The sequence below is a fragment of the Phascolarctos cinereus genome, unplaced genomic scaffold (assembly GCF_003287225.1).
Source record: "Phascolarctos cinereus isolate Bilbo 61053 unplaced genomic scaffold, phaCin_HiC Scaffold_5;HRSCAF=322, whole genome shotgun sequence".
In the NCBI taxonomy this organism is placed as follows: Eukaryota; Metazoa; Chordata; class Mammalia; order Diprotodontia; family Phascolarctidae; genus Phascolarctos; species Phascolarctos cinereus.
Genome location: NW_027555958.1, coordinates 143343479 through 143366927, shown reverse-complemented (window position 1 = coordinate 143366927; position 23449 = coordinate 143343479). Strand labels below are relative to the sequence as shown.

General features: G+C 37.9%; 1 protein-coding gene across 1 annotated transcript in view; it reads left to right on the top strand.

Moving 5' to 3' along the window:
• Window positions 1-23449, top strand: part of NT5DC1 (5'-nucleotidase domain containing 1) — a 245670-nt gene that overhangs the window by 13009 nt on the left and 209212 nt on the right. The window contains exons 4-6 of the mRNA XM_020971642.1: window positions 5463-5566; window positions 13706-13785; window positions 22426-22507. Coding sequence (XP_020827301.1) covers window positions 5463-5566; window positions 13706-13785; window positions 22426-22507 — 266 coding nt within the window. The remainder of the gene's footprint in view (window positions 1-5462; window positions 5567-13705; window positions 13786-22425; window positions 22508-23449) is intronic.

Below are 23449 nucleotides of genomic sequence, written 5' to 3'. Positions count from 1 at the left end.
CACCAGATTGGATCAGGGGCAGAGTCTTAGTTGGAATTTCTAAAGAATGGGACTGTGAGACCAGTTGTAAAGTCTCTGATATCTTCTGAGCCAACCCAATACAGTATTGTAAGAGGGAGCCTTTGCTGCTGTTCTTCCCACCCACGAGCATAGTGGCATTGGGCATCCTGTTACTTTCTCGTAACGACTGAGCTTATGGGAACAAATGGTCTAGACCTAAGAGCTAGCAGGGCTAATGGATGGGCTTTGGGCCAGTGATACCTAGCTCCTCAGAGAATTTAGCAAGGGAAGTTTTAAGTATCCCATTAACTCTTTCAACTATTCCTGATGACTGGGGTTGATTGGCACAATGGAGGTGCCGAGTAATTGGACAGGATGAAAGTAGCTTAGCTAATGAAACTTCTGTGAAATGGGTATCTCTATTACTATGTATCTCTTTAGGGATCTCCCCCCTCCATAATGGAATGATTTTTTTTCTAAGAGAATTTTTACTACCACGGAGGCAGTGGCAGTCTGACAGGGAAACACTTCCACCCATTGGGACAACATGCAGACCATAACCAAGGGCAGGTGGCTATTGAATAAAATTGATCTGCCAAATTTCAGAGGGTGCCTCTGGGAGAGGAAACTGCCCTTGGGCCGACTTCAGAGGCTTGGATGCATATGTGCTTGGGACAGGTGGGATTCATCTCATAGGCAGTGACAGCGGCCCTGTGAAAACTCTCCACCAATATTTTCAAGCTAGCTCCACTAGCTTGTTGAGTCCCCAATGGCTGAATGAATGAAGGTGTTCCATCCTAGGGAGGGATAAGTACTTAGGGAATACTGTAAGTCCATTTGGGCAATCCCATAGTCTTAATCAAATTTATGTCCATCCTTTTGAAGCTTTTCCTGCTTTTTGATAAGCATTCTTTTCTGGGCAGTGGCTATTTCTTTTTTTGTTGACCTAAGAGTCTTAGGCAGGCCTTCAGTTAAAGCCAAGGTTTTCACTGCTTGGTCAACCAAGTCATTTCCATGGCCACGAATTCTGTTCTTTCAGCTGTGCCCTGGAATTTTAATTACTGCTATAGCTTGGGGAAGTAGTAAACAATCTAATAGACGGGAAGCCCGTTTCTGATTTTTAGTGGGTTGTCCTTAAGAGGTGAGGAAGTACTGATGTTTCCATGGCATCCCAAAGTCATATTCTAAAGTCTTATCCTCACTTTCCATCTCAGATGGATAGGTGGCAGGATTGAATGTGCTTACCCCAACTACATTCCCTCCTTTCTTAGAGGTGAATAAATCAAATGGAAGAACTAACTGCACAACAGTGGTTGGGGCACTGATAACTGACGCAGTATCAGTAATATCTGAAGTCCACAAGCTAGGGGGAACTTGATTGAGAGATGAATGGTTGGAGGGGGTTAAGGAAGGTAACAAAGGATAAAGGACAAAAGGAAGTGGGCCCTCCTGGGTCAAATGAAATAGTGGTCTGTCTAGTGGCCTCAGGGACCAGGACAAAAGGATGAAAAGCTCTGATCTACCCAATAAAAAAGGAGAGTGGTTCTGAGATATGAGCTACAGTGGTCTTATTAGCAATCCCCACAGCCGAGATATACTCTTGACTCCTGAGGGGGAAAGTGGGGAAGGCAGAGGGGTTTAAAACCAAGAGTGTGGCACCAGTGTCAAGGAGAGTAGACCTCTTGCCCCTGTCTAAGCAAGGAAACATCTCCAAAAGGAGTGAAGGGGATAATGGGCATTGCCTCTACCAGCCCTCCCCGGAGTCTAGTCATGCTGAGTGATTGGTATTTCAGGGCAGTGCTTTCTGGCACCAACTCCTAGTCTCCACTTTCCGGACTGAGACAACCATGGGTTAATACAGATCCAGATATCCGGGTCTGTATGAACACAGGGTGAGGTGGAACTTCTCAGCAAAGCCTATGAGATCCTCCCTGGGGTGGGCACTCCTTGGCAATAGCCTGGAGTTCTCTGAGCTGCCAGGACTTGAAACTACAGATCCTAAGCAAGCCATTCTCCTAGGGTTTTTTTTTCCCCACGACAATTTTGGCTTGCACTTTGAAAGGGAACATTTGGTAAAGGTGGGCATAGTTTAGGTAGCTGAGTAATTTGGGGGTTGTTAAGTAGAAGGTTTTCAAATGATTTAATCCTTCCTTTCACTGATTGTGATTCAGACCTATGCCCTCTTTTCCTTACCTCTGAGTACCATTTATTATAGCTGTCCCACTTAAGAAGCTGAGTTTTCTTATTCATTAGTTTCTGCCTTAAATACTCTAATATGCGAAGTTTAGGGTCATCGCTAGTCAAATCAACCCAGTCCTGGCAAGATGAAGGACAGTCAAGGCCGAATTTCTTATACATTTGAAAGGCACGTGTTTGTTCTGGGGGGTTGCTAATAAGAACTGCTGTATCTTCCCCCTTGCCTTTAGAACACATCTGTCCCATTTTAAAGAAGAGCACTAAAAGATAATAACACCACTTAACTAACAAGTATACACAATACACAAATACTATATAAGGGGATATAACAATACAAGTACACAGATGCAAGCATTCCACATCGTGCTAGCAATTCACTTCAGTTACAGAAGTAAACATTCCACAACTCTAAGCATGCAATTAAGATGTTAACTTCAACCTGTTGAAGGGCATGCAAAACCAACCACAAAAGCATTTCTTAGGCAAAAAAAAAAGTTTACTGCTGGCAGAAATAAAACTTCAGTCCATAGCTCAGACATGCATTTATTAAAGAGAGAAGAGAAAAACCGCAGGCCATAGCTGACTCTGCATTTTGTAAGAGAAAAGATACACACCAAAGCCAAATCCATGTGCTAACAGGCCTTACCAGCATAATCCGAGCCAAGAAAAGGCTCCAGGAACATTTTTCACAATGAAAAGTGGGCTTGATCAAAGGGTGGCCCTTAATGGAAAGAGAGTAAGCATTGAACCTGCCAGACCAGATGAGTTGGAACTCTGGGAAAAAATCCTGTCCCTTCTCCCCCCAGTAATAGAGAGCTCAAGGCTTTTCCCTAAGTCCACCCCTTAAAAACTTCTGACATCAATTAATGTTAACAGGATTTTACTGATAGGCACTAAGTCTTCAGAGATGGTATCTGTCCTTAATGAAGCTGTTGTCTAATAGAAAGAGAGAGATAAGACACATCTATAAATGTGGGGTCTGAAATTTTCCAATTTGTAAGAAAAACCTAGGCAGTTCCAAGTGAAATTAAAGGGTCCATGACCCCCTTTAATGAAGTGGACCTCAGATCTTCCTCACAATCTAAGATGCCTCTGGTCCCCCTTGTTTTTATAGGGTTTTATACCTAAATATGCAAAAGAGCCATGGTAAAATACAGAATTTCATTGATTGATAGACCTTGCTCAGAGGGCAAAAAATGACGTGCTAGGTGGCACAGAGGATGGAACACTGGCTCTGGACTCAGGAGGACCTGAGTTCAAATGCAGCCTCAGACACTTGATACTAGCTAGCTGTGTAACCTTGGGAAAGTCACTTAACCTTTACTACCTCCCCAAAAATAACCCAAAAATGATATTAGCTAAAAATTGTAGATTAGCAGGTGGGTCATGGTTTGGGCAAGCATGGAACATCTCTGATGACTAAGTAGTCATAAGATGATCCCCTCCTTATGTTGGGGAAGAGAGGGTGGTCCAGAGGTACAAAAATAAGTTAGGGGGCTTTCCAAAGAATCAAGGCATCCCACTTACTAGGCTTGGATGTGTAATTTGAGCAAAACAGGATGCAGATATCTTTGTCAGCATTCTTTGTGGTTGCACAAATGAGCTTCATAACTGGTAAACAAGTAGTGAATGTTACATTAAAATTTGAGGCCTACTATCAAAACCTGTCTTACCTAATTATCTCTACATGATTTATGTAAAATATCAAACTGAGTAATACTGATTGAAATAGAGTAGGGGGTCTAAATGAGTCATTCCTCACATAAATAACTATTGATTAGAGGCAGAATGTAGTAAATCCAAAGGAAAGGTGCATGTAAAATAATGAGAAATATAAGGAGAGAAAAATTATCTATTTGGAAGGATCCATGGAGGCATAATGGAACAGTTGGTACCTAAGTTGGGCTTTGATGGAAAGGAATATTTTAACAGGCAGTGATGGAAACAGCCCGTTTGGGGGTTGTGGTACAGACTTTGCAAAGGAATTCTAAAGCAATGAATACTCTCATACAGAGTAACAGATTCAGAACTCAAGGAATTCGGAAAAGAATAAAAGAATGTAACACTCAAGACAATAAAGCTGAAAGAACATTTGAGATCTCTGGGCAACTCACTTCACCCCATTGCCTCACAGGGAAAAAAAAGGAAAAAATGTACAATATAGTAGTAAGACAGGAAAAAAAATTAATGAAATAAACATTTGTAAGGATGAGACAAAATTATCCCTATTTGTACAATTCCTAGCACATAGTAGGTGCTTAATAAATGATTGTTCATTTGACTTTGCACATGTTATGTGATAGTTTATTTAGAAGATAGCTAATAGATTCAGTAAAGTGACAGCGTGTAAAATATGCCACAAAATCACTAGCACTTCTGCATATTAATTATTATCAAAAGCCAGAAATAAGAGTTAAGAAATTATACTTAAAATAATTCAAGATGCATATAATATCAAGGAATTAACTGTCAATAGGGTAAAAATTCATGATAATTTTGATTTCATTTAGTGAAAAATCCATTGCAAAAACAAAATCAGTGCAGTTAGGATAATAAGGAAAGATGTGGAGTGGGAAAAAGCTATTTGTAGAGCCACCTAAATAAAAAGACTGACATCCCAAATCTATAAGTAATGGATAGAAATTTATGTGATTAGGAGCTATAAATGGATGGTTAAAAAATATGAACAGTTTTCAAAAGAAATAAACACATACCAACAACCATATAAAAATGGTTCTAAATTACTAATATGAAAATCAAAACAATTCTGATGTATTACCTTGAGTTTATTAGATTGACAGAAAAAAATGGAAAGGTTAAGAAAAATCAGTGATGCTGGGGCTGAGAAGAGACGGATACACTAATTCACTCCTGCTAGAACTTCAAATTAGTCTCCCCATTCTGGGAAATGATTGGGAATTTTGCAACAAAGATTGCTAGGTTGTTTATATTCCTCATCTGTGCTTTTTATTCACTTACCACAGTGTGATTTGTGTTATATTTATTCATGTTTGTGTCTTATCATTCCTCACAAATTGCATATTCTTAAGGGAAAGAACCACATCTTATTTGTTTTTGCATCATTCTTAGTGCCAGTCATAGTGTTTTGCATATAGTAGATGCTCAATAAATGTCCGTTGAACAACTGAACTACACGCAGGGGATGCTTTTGGTGCCAGCAGCAAGGAATAACTAGAGGGCCAAAGTGCTAGGGAGGAAGTCCTTTTGAGCTGCTACTGAAATTTGCTTATCAATTCCAAAATTAGGGCAAGCCATGGCACCAAGATGATGACTTCTGAAGAGCTGATGGGAATATTTGGAAAGAAGAAATGGAAACACTTTACTGACTCTTTAATGGCTTCTCGTGCAGGTATAACACGTATGGCCCAGTGACCCAATGGTATAGGGGAGGCTAACTTTATTTTGGCTTTGGTTCCCATGCAAAACAATTATATGCCCTAGGTAACATAGAAGGCAAGCATTAATTGCTTTCTCAATTAATGAAATGGTAGCAGCTACTGTGGTATAGTGTCAAGAACATGTGGCATGGTCTCAGAGGACCTGGATTAGAATCCTGTGTCTGCTGTGTACTAATTGTATCATCTAATGCAACTCATTTAATGTCTGTGGGATTCAGTTTCCTCTATAAAATGAGGGAGGTGGTCTCTGAGGTCTTTTCTAAAGAATGATCTGTGCAGTGGCAGTGTATATAGTGTTCTAGGCAGTTAGAGGAACTTGGTGCTGCTGTTCTTCCTTCTTTTAATTTTAAAGTTAATTTTTAAGGCTTTCCTGACTTTGCCTTTTGTCCTGGGAAAAGAAGGACTAATAACATAATAGTATTAGGAACTATGCCTAATTACCTCATGAGCAGTGTTGTAGAGTGGAGGGAGTGTTAGACTCGGAGTCAGAAAGACTCCCTTAGACACTTACCTAGCTGTGTAATCTGGACAAGTTCTTTAACTTCTCTGGCCTCAGTGTCCTCATCTGTAACATGAGAGAGCTGGACTCAGTGGTCCCTAGAGTCCCTTCCAGCTCCAAATCTGTGGTCCTGTGTAATATTTTGTCTTTGTTACCAGCTCTTTGATAAAGCTAGGTGGCACCACTGGATAGAGAGCTGGGCCTAGAGTCAGGAGGACAGAGTACGAATGTGACCTTAGACACTGACTAGCTGTGTGACTCCTGGCAAGTTACTTAACCGTGTTTCCCACATCTGTAAAATGACCTTGAAAAGGACATGGCAAACTGCTCCATTATCTTTGCCAAGAAAACCCCAAGTGGGGTCATGAAGAGTCAGGCACAACTGAACAACGCCACCACCACTCACTACCTGGCTCCTTTAACTTCTTTCTACCCCTTCATTGATGTACTTTACTCTCCTTTTCTATTCTGAAGCATCTTAGGATGATAGTTTCAGAGCTAGAAGCTAACTTCAGGATCACCTTTTTGTCAATAAGCACTTATTAAGTACACATATTAATATGTGCCAGGGCACAAGGTAGTTTTTCCCACTGTAGTCATCAAAGTATAGTGGGAAGAAGTCCAGAGACTTGAGCTCTAGTTTTGGCTAGAATGAGCTGTGTAAAATTGGCAGGTCACCAAATCTGAGCCATATTTTCTTTATCTGTAAAATAATAAGGTTCAATAAAAAAGTAAGAATTATTTTAGTTGCTATCATAAACATTGACTATTTTATTTTTACTTTAATATACATGCCATATTTGCCAGTGTTTATAAATTCGAGAGCATAATATGCCTACTCTTCCAATTTTATTTTGTAATTTGTGTTTAAATAGCTATTCAAGGAATTGGCTTTCTTTCGGTAAGTTAAAATGGCACTGAATTGTTGCCTAATGTATCATTTGAACATTCTTTTTGAATGGCTAGTATGAAGATTTTAATAGCTGAAGTTGACAGTTTTATCCCCTCCCATAAGAAAACTGGGCAATCCAACATTTTCATTTGTTTCTTACTAATATATGTTTATCACCTTTTGGAAGCATGTTTATGTTTTGAGTTAGGATAAAAATGTCAGGAAGAGTGTTCTAGCCATAATAATAACAATAACAATAAATAATTATATATTACATTAGTAATATGATATATAATAATATGATATATAATTATATAACAATAATGCTGTTTCTAAACCAATAATTTCTAAATTGATGATAAAAAGTTACCATTATTATTATTAGAAAATCTTTAAATAAATTAGTAGAATAATAGATTTCTTTTTTTAAAAAATTAATTTATTTTGATTTATCAACAACCACTTCCATATGCTTTTGAGTTTAAAATTTTTCTCCCCCACCCTCCTCACCACAGGGCGCACAATCTGATATAGGCTGTACATATAAATAGAATAATAGATTTCACATGGTGGTTTGATATATAGAGTTTTCACAAATCCAAATTCAAGATTGTGGGAACTAAGTTTGTTGGATGAGAGGTTTCTAGCCACTCTGCTTATAACAGGAAACGTCAATGACCCTAGAAGGGCTATTTCCTTAAATTAAAATTTTACTTTCTCTTAGAAGAGTTCACTTCAGGCTTCTTTTAAATGTACTTCAGATTAATCCATTAACTGGAGTGTGTTGTCTACAGAAATAGTATCTTAAAAATTTAGCCCCTTCTGAACTTTTCTTTTGTAGATTTAAGTGTTGCTATTGCATGATTCCCACAAGGTGTCACTCTTTCCTCATATTAACTTAGTTCTTGCTTAAACATCGTACCAGTTATCACCTGGTAAAGAGTCTGCTTCTCTCTGGTGAATGAATTCAGGATTATACAGACTTTGAGCTAAAAGGGACCTATGAGGAGACTATCAGTTTAACCCCTTTATATTACAGATGAGGAAACTAAAACCCTGGGCGGTTTTGACTTGTCTGAGATTATATGGCTAATGATTATCAGAGGTGGGATTTAAAGCCAGAGCCTCAGCATCAGTGCCCTTTCTGCTGAATCACTTTCAGGACTGTGCTGGGATTAGTCAGAGGATTTGCCTTGTTGGGGGTGAGGTAAGGATTTGTTTGGATAATATAGTAGTTAGATATATTATAGTCAGGTTTTGAGAGGTGGGTGGTGTCCACTACTTTAGAACTACAGAATATTAAGGAAGCTAGAGTGCTCCTGTTCTGAGGAATTCCATAATTCTCTACCTACATAAAGCTTATGTCATTGATAAAGAGATTGAATCTCAAAATTCCTCAAGAAGTCCATGTATATAGTAGCAGCTAATAGTCATATAATGCTTTAAGGTTTGTAAAGCTCTTTACATATATCTTATTTGATCCACATAATAACCCAGTAAGGTAGGTGCTGTTATTGTCCCCATTTTATTCACGAGACAGTTGAGGCTGACACAGGTTAAGTGACTTTTCAGTATCCTTTGTTGGCTCCTCATCCATATCATGGCCCATAATTGTTGGTGTCCCGTGGGGCTCTTTCTCTGGGCCCTTTTCTCTAAGATCTCTTTATAACTTCAGCAGCAGTCATGAGTTGGACTCTTATCCCTATGCAGATGAATCCCAGATCTGCATCCTCAAAGTTCCCCGAACTTCAGTGCAGTACAACCAATTGTGTATTGGATATTTTATTTCAAACTAAATGTTTCAGAGATGTCTTGAATTCAGCATGCCGAAAACTGAACTCAACAATCATTCCCCCTAAACTGTCTCCCCAACTTCCCTTTTTCTGTTGAAGACGACACCATGCTTCCTGTGACTTCAGATTTGTAATCCAGACACATTCCTAGATTCCTCACTCCACATAACCGGTCGTTTGCTAAATCTTGCCGTTTGTCTCTCACATCAAATTGCTGTCCACTCATGTGCCTACCACCTTGCTTTCAGTGCTTATCACCTCTTGCCTAGCTTATTGCAGTATGCTTCTGATTGGTCTCTCTGCCTCAAAGCTCTTTACACCCTGGAACCAAAATAAATTTTTTTAGGTGAAGATCTGATCATGTGATTCCCCTACTCAGCCAACCCAGTGGCTTTCTATTGCCTCTAGAATAAAATATAAACTCCTCTGTTTAACTTTTAAGGATCACTTCAGCCTACTGCCAACCTGTCTCTTCGGTCTCCTTGGCTGTGACTCCCCTGCTATACTCTGAAATCCAGCCAGACTGGCCTTTTCTGTGTTCTTCATTCACACCAGTCCATGCTATACCCGTGTCTTTCCGCTGGCTACCTTACATACTTAGAATGCACTTTTTCTTTACCTCTGTCTTATAAAATGTGACTCAAATGCCATGTTTGGCATGAAGCCTTTCTTGATCTTTCCAGCTGCTAGGTCCCTCCTATAGGATCTTATATTTAACTACTTTGTGTGTGCTCATGTGTGTGTATATACACAGACATATTATGAACACATTAGACACACATTGCATGTATACATGCGTGTAATACATTTATTAGTCTTATGTAAGAAATAAAAGCCTTTCTTTCACCTGCTAGGTCTCTCCTATAGGACCTTATATTTAACTACTCTCTATGTGCATATGTATACACAAATATTATAAACATATATATTGCATGTATACATACATGTGATACACTTATTAATTTATTAACATATACTTTTATACATACTTGTCTCCTCTGTTGCAATGCAAACTCAATGTGGGTAGGGCTCATTTCGTTCTATGTACTTATCCATCCCCAGCACCTAGCGAGGTGCCTAGCTCATAGTAGGTATTTAATACTTGTTGGTTGACTTACTTAGGGTCACATCTATTAGACAGAATTGGAAATCAGTCCATTATGATTCTAAATACCATACTTTTATCCACAATGACACTTATTTTCCACTTATACTAATTACATGTTATTGTTAAAGAGACTGTTAGTATAGCTGAATCACCTAACTAAAATTAAAACCTATATTGGCAGACAATATAAACTCAGCCCCTCATAATCCCTTTTAAAACCATAACCCTGATATTCTAAAAGTAAATGTGTTGTGCTTTGTGTTTAAAGACGTTGCCTCTTAATTGACACTATCATTAGAGGACAAGGACAGCACTTTGGGGTTTTTTGTTTGTTTTTCTAGCAGTGGCAGTGGTTTATGTTCCTTGTGGTTCCTTGTTTCTGTCCCTGTCATCAATAAAACAAATTTGGAAGATGAAGGGGGAGAGGAATAGGAGTGCAGCTCATTCCTAGGGAACAGAATTTTCTTAGTGCAAGAAATGCCCTTATTGAGATGTTTAAACCTGACCTTGATCTTATCTGTACAGTGTTCTAAGTCATGAAACTAAAAGTTCTCAGAGAACTAAAAGAGAGGGTAAAGTATAGGTATAAGGTTGTAGCTTTCATAAAGAAATATAGTGGACTCCCAGATTAGCCCATCCAGTAGAGCAGGCAGCATATTGGAAAGCAAACCCTGGTGGATGCTATGGAAAGAATGCTTGTTTCAAATCCCAGCTTTATCACTTGCTTTCTCTAACAAGTCATTTATCCTTTGGGCCTCAGTTTCCTTATCTGAGGGGATTAAATTAAGAGAACCTCTAAGGGCCTTTCTAGTTCTAAATATTTTATCCTAAAGTCCTCTTCGTCTTAGCTTGAAAAGCACAGACATCCTAACCTTTAGAGTTCTTTCTCCCTCAGTGCTGCCCTTCTTTGCAATGTCATTGAAAAGAGGAGTGAGATAACATGACTATGGTAGAAATATGTTTTACATGATTGCACATATGTAATCTATATCTTAGGGAAGGGGGAGGGGTAGGAGGTAAGGAGAAAAAAATTGGAACCCAAAATCTTATAAAAAATGAATGTCAAAAATTGTCTTTACATGTAATCAGACAAAATGAAATACTATTTTTTTTTAAAGGAGTGAAATTGTTCAGTTCAGCCTGCAATTTGCTAAACATTGTGCTAGGTAGTGGAGGAGGTCCCTGCCATCATGGCATTTACTGTCTAGAAGGGGGATATGCACATACAGAAATGACTAGTGTAGTATGAAACATAAGTGCCAAGGAAAGGTGTAATCAGAGTACTATGTAAGGTTTGAAGAGGGAAGATCATCACTAGTCGGTGGATCATGGGGTTTAATTTTAATGTATGAGGTAACATGTAAGTTCTTTTTTGAGGATGGTTAGGATTTCAGCAAGCATTCTAGACACAGGGAGCAGTATAAGCAAAAATCTGGTAATGGGAAACTACTTTTTGAAGGTAAGAGGAAGAATCATTTGGCTGGAGTGTGGCATATGAGGTATCATATAAGTTAAAGCTGGAAAGTCAGGGTGACACTAGATTTTCAGAGAGCCTTGAATGCCAGGATATGTGGTAGAACATTCTATCTTCAGCCAGTAGGAGCTCAGTGAAATATTTTCAGCAGGGAAATGACATGTCCTTTTATTGTTTGTCTTTCTTTGTATTCCCAGTGCTTAGCACAGTGCCTAGCATATATCAGGCACTTAATAACTGCTTGTTGGTTTGATCAAATCGATAAAAATAATTAATGTTCAAGCAGTGTGAAGGATGGTTTGGGTGGGGGGGAGAGAGTGGAAATGGGAAGACTTGTTAGGGAAGATATTATAATAAGACAGAGAAGGGGAAGAGAACGAGCATTTATTAAGCACTTCTTGTGTACTAAGCACTTTACAGATTTTTATCTTCTTTAATCCTCATAACTACCCTGGAATATAGATGCTATTACTATCCCCATTTTACAGTTGGAGAAGCTAAGGCAAACAGAGGCTAAGTGACTGGCTTAGAGTCACACAGCTAATCAATGTCTGGCTGAATTTGAACTCAGGCTTTCCTGACTCCAAGCCCAGCCCTCTATCCACCATGCCATCTAGCTGCCTTCTAATCCAGGTGAATGGCAGTGACATCCTGTTTGGTGAGAGTACCTTAGATCTGGCCTGACCCCGATCCATCATGCAGCTTTCCATCCATCTTCTTGTCATGGTGACCCCATGTACGTTTCCTACTACCCTATCCTACAGTTTCTCAGACCAAACACTCCTCCCTGGCCCTCACCCTCCCATATGTGTAGTCTTTCTCTATTAGACTGTAGGCTCCCCAAGGCCAGAGACCATCTTGCTTTTTGTATAACCAGGGCTTAAAATATTTTTTCATTTATCCATGCATTCATTCATTTGTTCTTTTACTAGAATAGTGGCAGGAATTAAGGGGGAAAGATGTAATTAAAAGGCTTTGTAGAGGTAGAATTAGTGATGCTTGGCAGCTTATCACATCTGAAAGGTGAGAGATGTGGATATGGAGCTCAGGAGAGAGGTCAGGGCTAGACAGAGATTTGGGAATCATCTCCATAATTGTAGTAGTGGAGGCCCTGGAGTGAATGAGGCAGCTATGTGTATAAGAGGGTAAAAAGAAGCCCAAGGAAAGAATTTTGGAGAACAACCCTCCCTGGAGGGTTAGGAAAAGGGAGAGGAGCCCTCTCAAAAGAGACAGAAAAAATGAACTTACAAACCTAAAGTAATATGATCTTTTGGAGGTCATGGAAGAATAGATTGCCTAGAAGGAGGAAGAAGTAAACAGTGTCAAAGGAGATATGGGAGAATCATGAATGACAAAAGGCTACTGAGGTGGGTATGGGGGAAGTCTAAACTTCCCCAACTGTATAGACTTCCCCAACTGTAAAATGGGAATAAGTATTCTCTATTACGTTTGAGAGCAATTTGTGTAGATGGGGAAAGTCTGGGACACCGAAGAGATTATCTGGCAATTTCACTTGGCTGCCTCAGTGTTTCATTTATGTGGACAACTAACAGGCACGTTTCATTAGATGTAAGTGCTCTGAGGGCAGGAACTGTTTCATTTTTTTCTTTGTATCACAAGTAATTAGCACAGTGTCTAACAGATTTAATAAATGGTTTTTGATTAATTGAAGGTGAAATAAATTGAGGATAGGTCCTTGTAGCAGTTTGTTGCCTACCATTTCTTGCAGGTATGTGTGTGTGTGTGTGTTTTAAAAAATTGACATTGCTTACAGGAATCTTTGGCTATTATAGGTTGGTTTGTACCTTTTTTTTTTTTAGGATTTTAGGTTTGTGAGTAGGCTGGTTGCAGTTTTAGAAAAATAATATTGTGCTTCTCTTTACATAAAGTGCTTTTGTTTTAGCCAATCAGTCAGTATTTATTAAGCACCTTCTATGTGCGAGGTACTATATTAAGTGCTGGGGATGCAAATAATCGAAAGAATAACATTCTGTGCCCCTTCAGAAGCTTATAATCTAATGGGATAAGACAGCACACAAAAGGAAACTGAAAAATGAAGAGGAGGTTCCCAGCTCTTGGGCATGATGGAAAACTCCAAGGAGGTTTAGATGTCAAATGCCTGGCTTGTTCATTGAGCCTTCAGAGCTAGACATTTCATTAGAAGAAATAAAGCCTTCAGTGGAATTTCAACATGGAAAAGGAGTATGTAGTCCTTCTAGAACCTAATGTCACCGAGCCACATTTTCTTGTATTTGGTACAAGTTAAACATTCATGTTGATCCCTAATTAACAAATAACTCATTTTCATTTTACTGTTTTACCAGCAAAATATTATTTCTTTGACAACTTCTTTGACCTTCCTGGAGCCCTTCTTTGCGCCAGGATCGTGGATTACTTAACCAGGGTAAGTGCTGAGTCAGAGCCTGCTTCTTTATATGCAATCCTTGACTATAACTTTATAGGGATATTGATACCTTTTGAAGTGAGGTTTTACCATTCTATTTATTAGTAGCATTTTTCTCTTTTGTAATTTCAGTGGTGATTGAAAAAGACAAATGTCAAATATTTTCTCAATATTTTGGGAGAGATTAAATAGTTATTTCCCTTTTTTTTTTTTTAAACCATAATGGAGTTAATCTCCAGCAGAGGGTGCAGATGTTTAGAACAAGAAAATATAAAGCAAGGTAGTCTGACTTGGTATTTTTTCATAATTTCCTAACTAGAATGAAATACGTAAAGGTAACTTAAAAAATATCATATATTCATATAATTTTTAAATGAGAAAATAAAAAAAGGATCATAGGATCACAGAATTAGAGCTGGAAAGGTCCTCAGCACCCCCTCCTTTTACAGATGAAGAAACTAAGGCTGAATAAAGGTTTTTTAAAAAATGTATTTATTTTTAGTTTTCAACATTCACTTCCATAATCTTTTGATTATGTTAATATAGAGCTGTTAACCCTATGCAAATTTTCTCCCCTTCCTTTCTCCCCCTCCCCAAGATGGCATGTAATCTGATGTGGGCTCTACATATACATTCATATTAAACATATTTTCACATTAGTCGTGTTGTAAAGAAGAATTAGAACCAATGGGAGGAACCACGAGAAAGAAGAAACAAAACAACAACAACAACAATAAAACGAGAGCAAATAGCATGCTTCGATCTGCATTCAGACTCCAGTTCTTTCTCTGGATATGGACAGCATTTTCCATCTTAAGTCTTTTGGAGTTGTCTTCCATCCTTGCATTGCTGACAAGAGCCAAGTCTATGAAAGTTAGTCATCGCAGTGTAGCTGTGTACAATGTTCTTTTGGTTCTACTTGCGTCACTCAGGCTGAGTAAAATTAAATGACTTCTATGTTCACATAGCCAGTAAGTATCTGAGGCAGGGTTAAAACTAAGATTGTTCTGACTCCAAGCCCAGTCCTCTATTCACTTGCACTACTTCTAAAAATTTATTCTTTGTAGTATTATGGAATATAAAATATTTTTCTATACCCAAATCTGTGTGTTTCTGTGTATTCTTCCCTCCTTTCATCAGTTCTGATGAGTGATATTCAAATGTGAACCATTCTCTTCACCTCCTTCTTGTTTGTGGAGATGTCTGCTTTTCAGTCTGATTATGTGAGATAATTTTTCCTAGCCTTCCCCTTCCCCTCCTCAGTGTATCCCTCTTCCCTAATCTTTTCATTCTTCCTAAGATCATTACCACTCCCACTTGTCTAATTAGGCTCCCATTACCACCCCAATAATGATAGGGTTCATATGGAACACATGTATCATCTCTTCATATTAGAATGTAAGCCATTTTTCCTTGTTCAGTCATTTCATGTTTACTTTTTTGTTCTTCTCTTAACTCTTATTATTGAACTTTAAAATTTCTACACAGCTCTTACCTTTATCATTGAATCTTTGCCCAAGCTGTGTTTTTCTTTGAGACTTTGTTAGATGTTTTAGGATCATTCTCTACTTCTGGGTTTGCGTCTTTAGTGTCCTCCATAATGTGAAATTCTTTTTTTCTTTGCTCACTCTTCCGGCCTGCTTCCTAACTTAGGACATGGTGTTAGGGCTGAGTTCTGTGCGCTTCTGGAGGAAAGGTCTGTGCTGGTCCTTTTGCTACTTTCTTGAGGTATTGAGTGTTGTGTTCTTCCAGGATTTCAGGGACATCTCATATTGGGCGCCTGTAAACTTTTGATGCCTGCAAAGTGGTTTGACACACCATTGTAGATCTACTTTTGAGTTAATATTGAACTCTTAATGACTATGCTTTGAGTTTCATCTTTCAATGAATTCTGAATATGTGTTATTACCATATATTTTCAGTATCTTGTCTGTAGGAATTCAGATTTTGTCAAGTGCTTTGCTGAAGTCTATGTAAGCTGTTTCTAAAGTATTCCAATGATCTACCCATCTAGTAACCTTGTTTAAGCAGGAAATAAGGCCAGTTTGGCATGACTTGTTCTTCAAAAAAACCTGATGCATTTTGTCTTAATGTAACTGATATTTCTCCAAAGAAAATCCCCTTTCTCTTCCCTCCCTCCTTCAAATTGAAACCTTACTTAGGAGGGCAGTGACTCAGTGTCAGGAGCACTAGGCTATCAGTCAGGAAGGCCTGACTGAGTTCAAATCTGGCCTCAGGCTCCTACTATCTGTTAACCTTATGCAAGTCATTTAACCTTTATTTGTCTCAGTTTACACAACTGTAAAATGGGGATAATAACCTACCTCCCAGGTTAAGCACCTACCTCCCAGGGTTATTGTGAGAATTAAAGAGATAATATTTATAAAGCACTTAACATGGTACCTGGCACATAGTAGGCACTATATAAATTATGACTTCTTTCCCTTTCCCTCCCCTATTTAAGCAAAAACATTTGACATAGTGACCACATCTCACAATATATACAAAATTTTGCTCTGGTGGTCATCTGTCTTTCTGAGGAGGGAGGTATGCTTCATATCTCTTCCCAAGGCCAATTGTTGTTTTCCAATTACTCCAAAATAAAGAGTATACTTATTACTCTTTTGGTTCTACTTACTTCATTCTTTATCAGTTAATATGCATCTCGTTTCTCAGAATTCCTCATATAATTTCTTACCACACAGTAATGTTTCATTACTTCCAAATATTATGATTTAGTCACACATACATATACATTTATGCCACACATATGTGTATGTGTATATTCACATTTATAGATGCGTATATTTTGGGGGACTTCAAGACAAAATAATAGGTTTGGAACAGCAGCTGTCAAAAGTGGAAAATGGAATCAATTAAAGAAAAGCAAAATGATGTCTTGCTACAGTCAGGGCTCATTTGAGATTAGATAACATAAATTTGTAGTGGTTGCAGTTAGGAAAGTTGTTGGACTTGCTTTAGCTCTGTTCAGCAATATGTGAGTAGGAATGGAAGAGGGAAATGGTGGAAATAATCCAGGGTTGGTGTTTGGAAAGTTACTGTCCTATGAGAAGCAACAAATATAAACAAGAAACAAATAAAAGAATATAGAGAAGTTTGGGAAGCTATATATGAACTGATGCAAAGTTATCTCACTACAGCCAGAGAAACCATATAGACATTGGCTACAATAACTTAAATGTGAAGAAAAACAGCAACAAAACAAGCAAAACTGTGTGCAGTGAAATTATAATCAAGTTTGGCCTCTTTGCAGAATTGGACATCATGATTATAGGACACTGCATATAATGGTAGATGGTTGATATGTTGGCTAATTCTGCTTTTTTTTTTCTTTCTTTTTAAAAGTAATTTGTTATGAGAGAAAACCCTCCGGGTTATCTCACATTTCTCTCCGAGCCTTGTGAGAGGAGGAAAGGGAAAGGATGTATTAGGAAGCATGCATAATGTAAAAACAAAAGATCAATAAAAATTTTAAGAAGAAAAAGTCAGAGCTAGGAAATGAATAAATGATTAAAAATATGGTATCTGAGAATATAATTTAAAATCATACACTGTGGGCTAAAATTATGATGGGCTCTTGGCTAGGGATGGAACACACTCAGTAAAGAGCTGGCAAAAATGCATTTATCTATACAGTCTTGCCTCTGTAATCAAAAAAGATTTAAAATGAAAAGAGAAGCATGCCTGTGATTACCTACACTGAGCTAGATCCCATGGATAGTAGCTATAATACGAGGAGAAGAATAGTAGTTAAGTCACCCAACAGTTTACAAAATACAAAATCCAGGAAATAAAATGCATGACTTTAGGTACCCATTATATACATGCAGAAAGTACAGGCAATAAGCAAAGGGAACTAGAGACAGAAATGCAAACCCCAAAGGTCAAATTTCACATTGTAAGTATTACTGAGACCTGATGTGGAATATAGTTCTGGAAAGGTATGGGTCATCAAAAGAAGCAATAAATAAAGGTATGTAGGGTAAGCACTGTGTGTATGTATAAAGGTGAACTGTATAAAATCGATCGACTGTATAAAAAGATCAACTGACCTAAGGGTATCTGGTAATGTAAGGGGAGAGCATTTGCATAAGTATCAAGAGAAAAGGAGAGAAGCAATATTGTTTTCGTAGTGTACTCTAGTCGACCAAGACAGAGAAGCTGAAGAGTTCAGGAAACAGCTTACTGGTACAGAGGTATGATATGGTGATGATGCCAAAACTTTATCCAGACATCTGCTGGAGTTCTTTCTTTGCCAGAATAGGAGCAGCTAATAACTTCTTGGCTTACCTTAATGATTAATTTCATTCTTAAAAAAAAATGAAGTGGATGAGGTGAATTGCTTTTGAAAGCCTGATTCTGACCAACAAAAATGAAATGGCAAGTGAATTAGAAACAAAAGGAATATTGATGGTAGGAGATCACTCCATATTGTAATTCATGATAGAGAAGAAAAGGAAAGCCAGGCATATGTGACACAAATCCTGAAAACGGGGAGAGAAGATTTCAAATGGTTCAGAGAAAGGGTGAGTAGGATTCCACAAACTAAAATTCTACGGAGGAAGTCAACCTAGAAAGAATTTCAAAGCTCTAAAGAATGAAATTCTGAAGATAAAAAAGTTCTGATAAGGAAGAAAAAAGGAAGCTTTTAAAGAGAGTAGTATGAATGCAAAAGGAAATCATTGTCTATTTTTTTTTTACCATGATAACATTTTTTAAAAAAATTAGAAGATAGAAGTAAGACTGCTTAATAGGAGATGAATACATGGGTGTGACAACACATCTAAGAATAAAGTCAGGAGCACTGAATCTTAAGCCAGAAGGAAAGCTAAATATAAGCCAAAGTGCTTAAAAAAATTATTCTGTAGAAAAATGTTGATCAAAGAAGGGATAAGGCCATTACCTTAGGGCAGATATGAGATAACAGCAAGGAAGGAAATAGTGAGTGGGAGAAAGGGAGGAAGGAAGGAAGGAGAGAACAACAGGGAGAAAGGGAGGAAGAAGGAAGGAGGAGAAAGGGAGGGAAAGAAGGAAAGAAAGAAAGAAGGAAAAAAAGAAAACAGCATTTGAGTATTTACCATGTGCCAAGAACTCTGCTTAGCCCTGGGAATGTCCAGACAAGCATAAAGATAATCCCTGCCCTCTAGGAGTTTCTGTTCTTTTTTTTATTTTTAAAAAAATTTTAGACTTAAATACTAAAACTTAAATACACAATAGAAAAAAAGAAAAAGAAGCATATAAACTTAAATACAAAATAAGAAAAGAAAAAAAAGCATGTCCTATGCACAGTGGAACATAATAAAGGATTCAAAATATATAGCAATAAATTTCCATTTCAAGAAAGCCTATATAATAAATGCTGCTTCTTGTGTTGAAAACTGTCCATCTTTGCTTCCTTGTAAGTTTTCTTTTACTTCCTGCTGCAAACTTTTTACTTCTCCCCTTCCTCTCCAACTTCTGCGGCAAGAGGCACACACATACATAGACATATACTTTCCCTAACAAATTCTAGTCCTGATCTTTGTTTTTATGTTTGTGTGTAAGGAGTTTACATTCTTTTGGGGGAAGATTAACACACAAATGGGAGCTGAAGAGCAAATGAAGATATTTGAAATCAATTTTGTTTTGAAATTTTTATAGCAGCACTTTGAAATCAAATCTTGTTTCACTTCTGCTTTTTCTTCTGTGGAAAATCATCTTTGAATTGGAAAGAAAAGTAAAGGAAAAAAAATTGGTGTAAGGGACCTGAAATTCAAGATAAAGAGATTAAAAAAATAAAACCCTTACCTGTCCTTGAAGAGTTAATGTTACCAACCCTGGATGAATTACATGTCAGGGGACTGAAAGAAATGGCTGGTGTGATTGTTGAACCACTGTAAATAATCTTTAAAAGGTTACAGAGAGCCCATTAGCCTCCTTGCCTAGTGTTCTCTAAACCCTAGGACACTAGCTACTAGAGTATTCAACAAAACCTGCTGGGAAAATTGGAAGGCAATCTGGAACAAATTAGGCCTAGGCTAACCTCTAATACTGTCTACTATAATAAGTTCCAAATGGATACCTGACCTAGGTAGAAACAAATTAGAGAAGGCAAGGATATACTTTTCATAAATGTGGATAATGAGAAGAGTTTGTGATCTGTCCAATTCTGTAACTGTCTGTTAAGGTGAAAAGCATGCTTCGTCAAACCTCTGGATTTTCTTAAAAATTGTTTTCCTTACAATATTGTAGTCATTTTATAAATTGTTCTTGTGTTCACTCCTCTCTGCATCAATTTATACAAGCCTTCACAGGTTTCTCTGAATCGCAGCCATTCTTTATTTCTTATGAAGCAACAATATTTTATTACATTCAAATACCATAATTTATTCAACCATCTCATTTCACAACCTCCTGACATCATCCCCCATTATTTCTTCTTTTATTCCACTTTGATGGAAAGAGTTGACCTTTCTCCTCGCCAAGACCAAACCCTCTCTATGCACCCTTGATCCCATTACCTACCATATTCTGTAGCAGATTGCCTCTTCTATCCTCCCCACCCTCATACCTTTAATCTCTCCTTATACAGATTTTCTTCCTTGCTATCTACAGACATGCCCAAGTTCTCCCTCATTATAAAAGAAAAAAAAACCCCATCACTAAATCCTTATATCTTTCCTCTCTTTCTCAGCCAGAGTCCTTGAAAAATATGTCTTTTTGGTGCCTCAGTTTCCTCTTCTCTTTGTTCTTTACCCCCTGCAATCTGGCTTTCCGCCTTATCACTCTGAAATTTCTCTCTCCAAAGTTACTTATGATCTCTGATTGCCAATTCAAATGGCCTTTTTTTGTGTCCTTATCCTTTTTGAACTCTGCAGGATTTGATGCTGTTAATCGCTTTCTCTTTCTTTGTACCATATTTTCTCTGGGTTTTCATGGTGTTACTTTCTCAGGTTCTTTTCCAGCCCATGCTTCTTCTCAGTCTCTTTTCCTTGATCACCACCCATTATTATTCCCACTAACTGAATATAGCCCAAAGCCTTTTTCATGGGTCTTCTTTTTTTTTCTTCTACATTCTATCACATGATGTACTCATGTGCTCCCATGGGTTTTTAGATGACCATTCTTGGTTTCTCTCCTGGGCTCACATCGCACTTCACAAACTTCCTTTTGCACTTCTTCAAAGTGAATGTCACATAGCCACCCATCTCAACCATGGCATATCCAAATCTACTTTCATTGTCTTCTTACCAGTCTTGACCCTCTTCTGAATTCCCTAATAGTGTTGAGTGTACCACCATTCTTCTGGTCACTTGGTTTTGTAATTTTGGTGTCATCCTTGACTCTTCACTTTCACTCGTTCTATATATCCATTTAGTTGCAAAATAATCTTGTTTTTGTCTCCATAACTTCTCTCCTATGTATATGCCCTCTGTACACATAGCTAGCACTCTTGGATTTAGACCGTCGTCGCCTCTCGCTTGGACTGTTAGAGTAGCCTTTTTGTTCTGCCCACCTCAAGCTTCTCCCTGCTCCCTTTTCTTCTCCACTTACCTGTCAAAATGATTTTCTCAAAACACAGTTCTGATCATGTCTCCTCTTACTCAAGAAAGTCAAATGACTCAATTGCCTCAAGTATCAAATATGAACTCATATATCTGGTATTTAAAACTCCTCACAGCCTGACCCTTTCTTACTTTTCCAATGGTGTTACAAATTACTTTTCCTGACACGTTATGGGTTCCAGCCATTGTGGCCTAATTGCTTTCCCTCACACGTGATGTTCTATCAGTGTCCTTCATGCCCATTTTCCTGGTCGATCACCATTCCTGGAAAATTCTGCCTCCTCACTTCTGCCTCCTGGAATGCATCAAGGCGCATCTCAAATTCCACCTTCTTTATAAAGCCTTTCCTAGTCCCACCAGCTATATAAGGAGCCAAACTACTTTGTGTTCATTTTATTTAACTTATGTGTGCATGTATGTATATATCCACACAAACACATATACACATACATTCTGTTTCCCCAGTTAGAATGTAAGGTCATTCTTTTTTTTTTTTTTAGGTCATTATTTCATTTTTTTCCTTTTATCTCTGGCACTTAGCACAGTTCCTTTCACATATTAAGCACTTCATAAATGCTTATTGATGGATTGATTTCTGTCACATTAACATGCCTTAAATTATTTGCCCATTACCCAATCTGCGGGCATCTACTTTGTCTCCAGCTCTTTGCTACTATACAAAGTGCTGCTATCAACATTTTCTGATGTTTCTTTTTATCATTGACCTACTTGGGATGTACTTGTTCCTGATTCACAATGCAACCTGAGGGTGAAAGAGTCACTTAGTCATTTTCCTCCCATTGTTCCAAATTGCTTTCTAGAATATTTAGGCCAATTAACAGCTCAACCAGTGAAATACAAAGGTGTCTGTTTTTTACCATCTGCTTTTGATTGGTAATTGGCAACTTTCTGCTAATGGCCCAATTGATGGGAAAGATTATTGTTTTAAAATATCCATGTCTCTGTTGCAGGACAGAGAATTACAGTTATTTGCATAAGCACTTTTTTTTTCTGTATACACAAATTAGGATACCAATTTGTTTTTGATTTTGTTCTTCTTTTCGGTCCCCTACAGGAAGGTAACCAGTCAACATTTGATTTTTGGAAGGATGTTCTTGCTAGTATACACTATAATTATAAAATAACAGCTTTTAAAGGTGAGTTTCTTGGAATGTTATCCAAAGTTTTGGTGAATTAGTTAGAAGTTACTTTTTCAATTTTTTCTCTTAATTAGATTGTCGTTATTTAAATATTATATTTTGTATTACAGTTCTTGGTTAATCTTTTTGTGAACTGAAGTATGTGTTATCATAATAATTGCTATTTTCTCAGTCCTCCTAGCGTATTTTGAGTAACTTATGTTGCCTGGGCGCTCCCTAGGGTGAGGGCCTTGATTCTGATATTCCCTGGCCAGAGCATCAGATTGAGGATTGTTGTGCCTGTTGGCATGGGCATATACATCTAGTTCAGTACCAGGGCAGGCTCTGGGAAGGTGCCTGCTTATGAGAAATCAACCACTCTTGTTTGAGAAACAAGGTTGGCTGACCCACGACAAGGGCAGTAATACCTGAAGGTAATGAATTGAATGTTAACCCAGGTGTTTTGAACTGTCCAGGTCAAGGGTCTGCCAGCCTTTACCTATACCCACAGAATGACAGTTATCTACTTTTAAAAAATTATTGTTTTTCCTAATTTTGTGATAGGCTATCAGGAATGAAAATGATATAAGCTGGGAGCTATACTTTTGCCACTTTTCTGAGTTTGAGTGTTTTTCTACTTTTAGTGACTCTGTCATGTATTACTTTTGAATTTGCTAGGCTACTACTCTTGGTAACTTGAGCTGATAGAAGTTTTTTGGGAGGTGGGGTGGGAAGGCTGACTTCTTTGCACCTACTTGTGGGCATTTGAGTGTTAATTTCTCAGCAACAGTGTGGCTCAGGACTTCATCTTTTATTATAGTTGATGACACTTTTTAATTGGCTAATTGCTTTTATTTGTTACTTGTTTAATTGACTAATTGTTTTGTTTGTTATCATTCTGTGATAACAGCCTTGTGATAACAGATGAGTATCAATAAAGAAGCAAGTCCCACGTCAGCT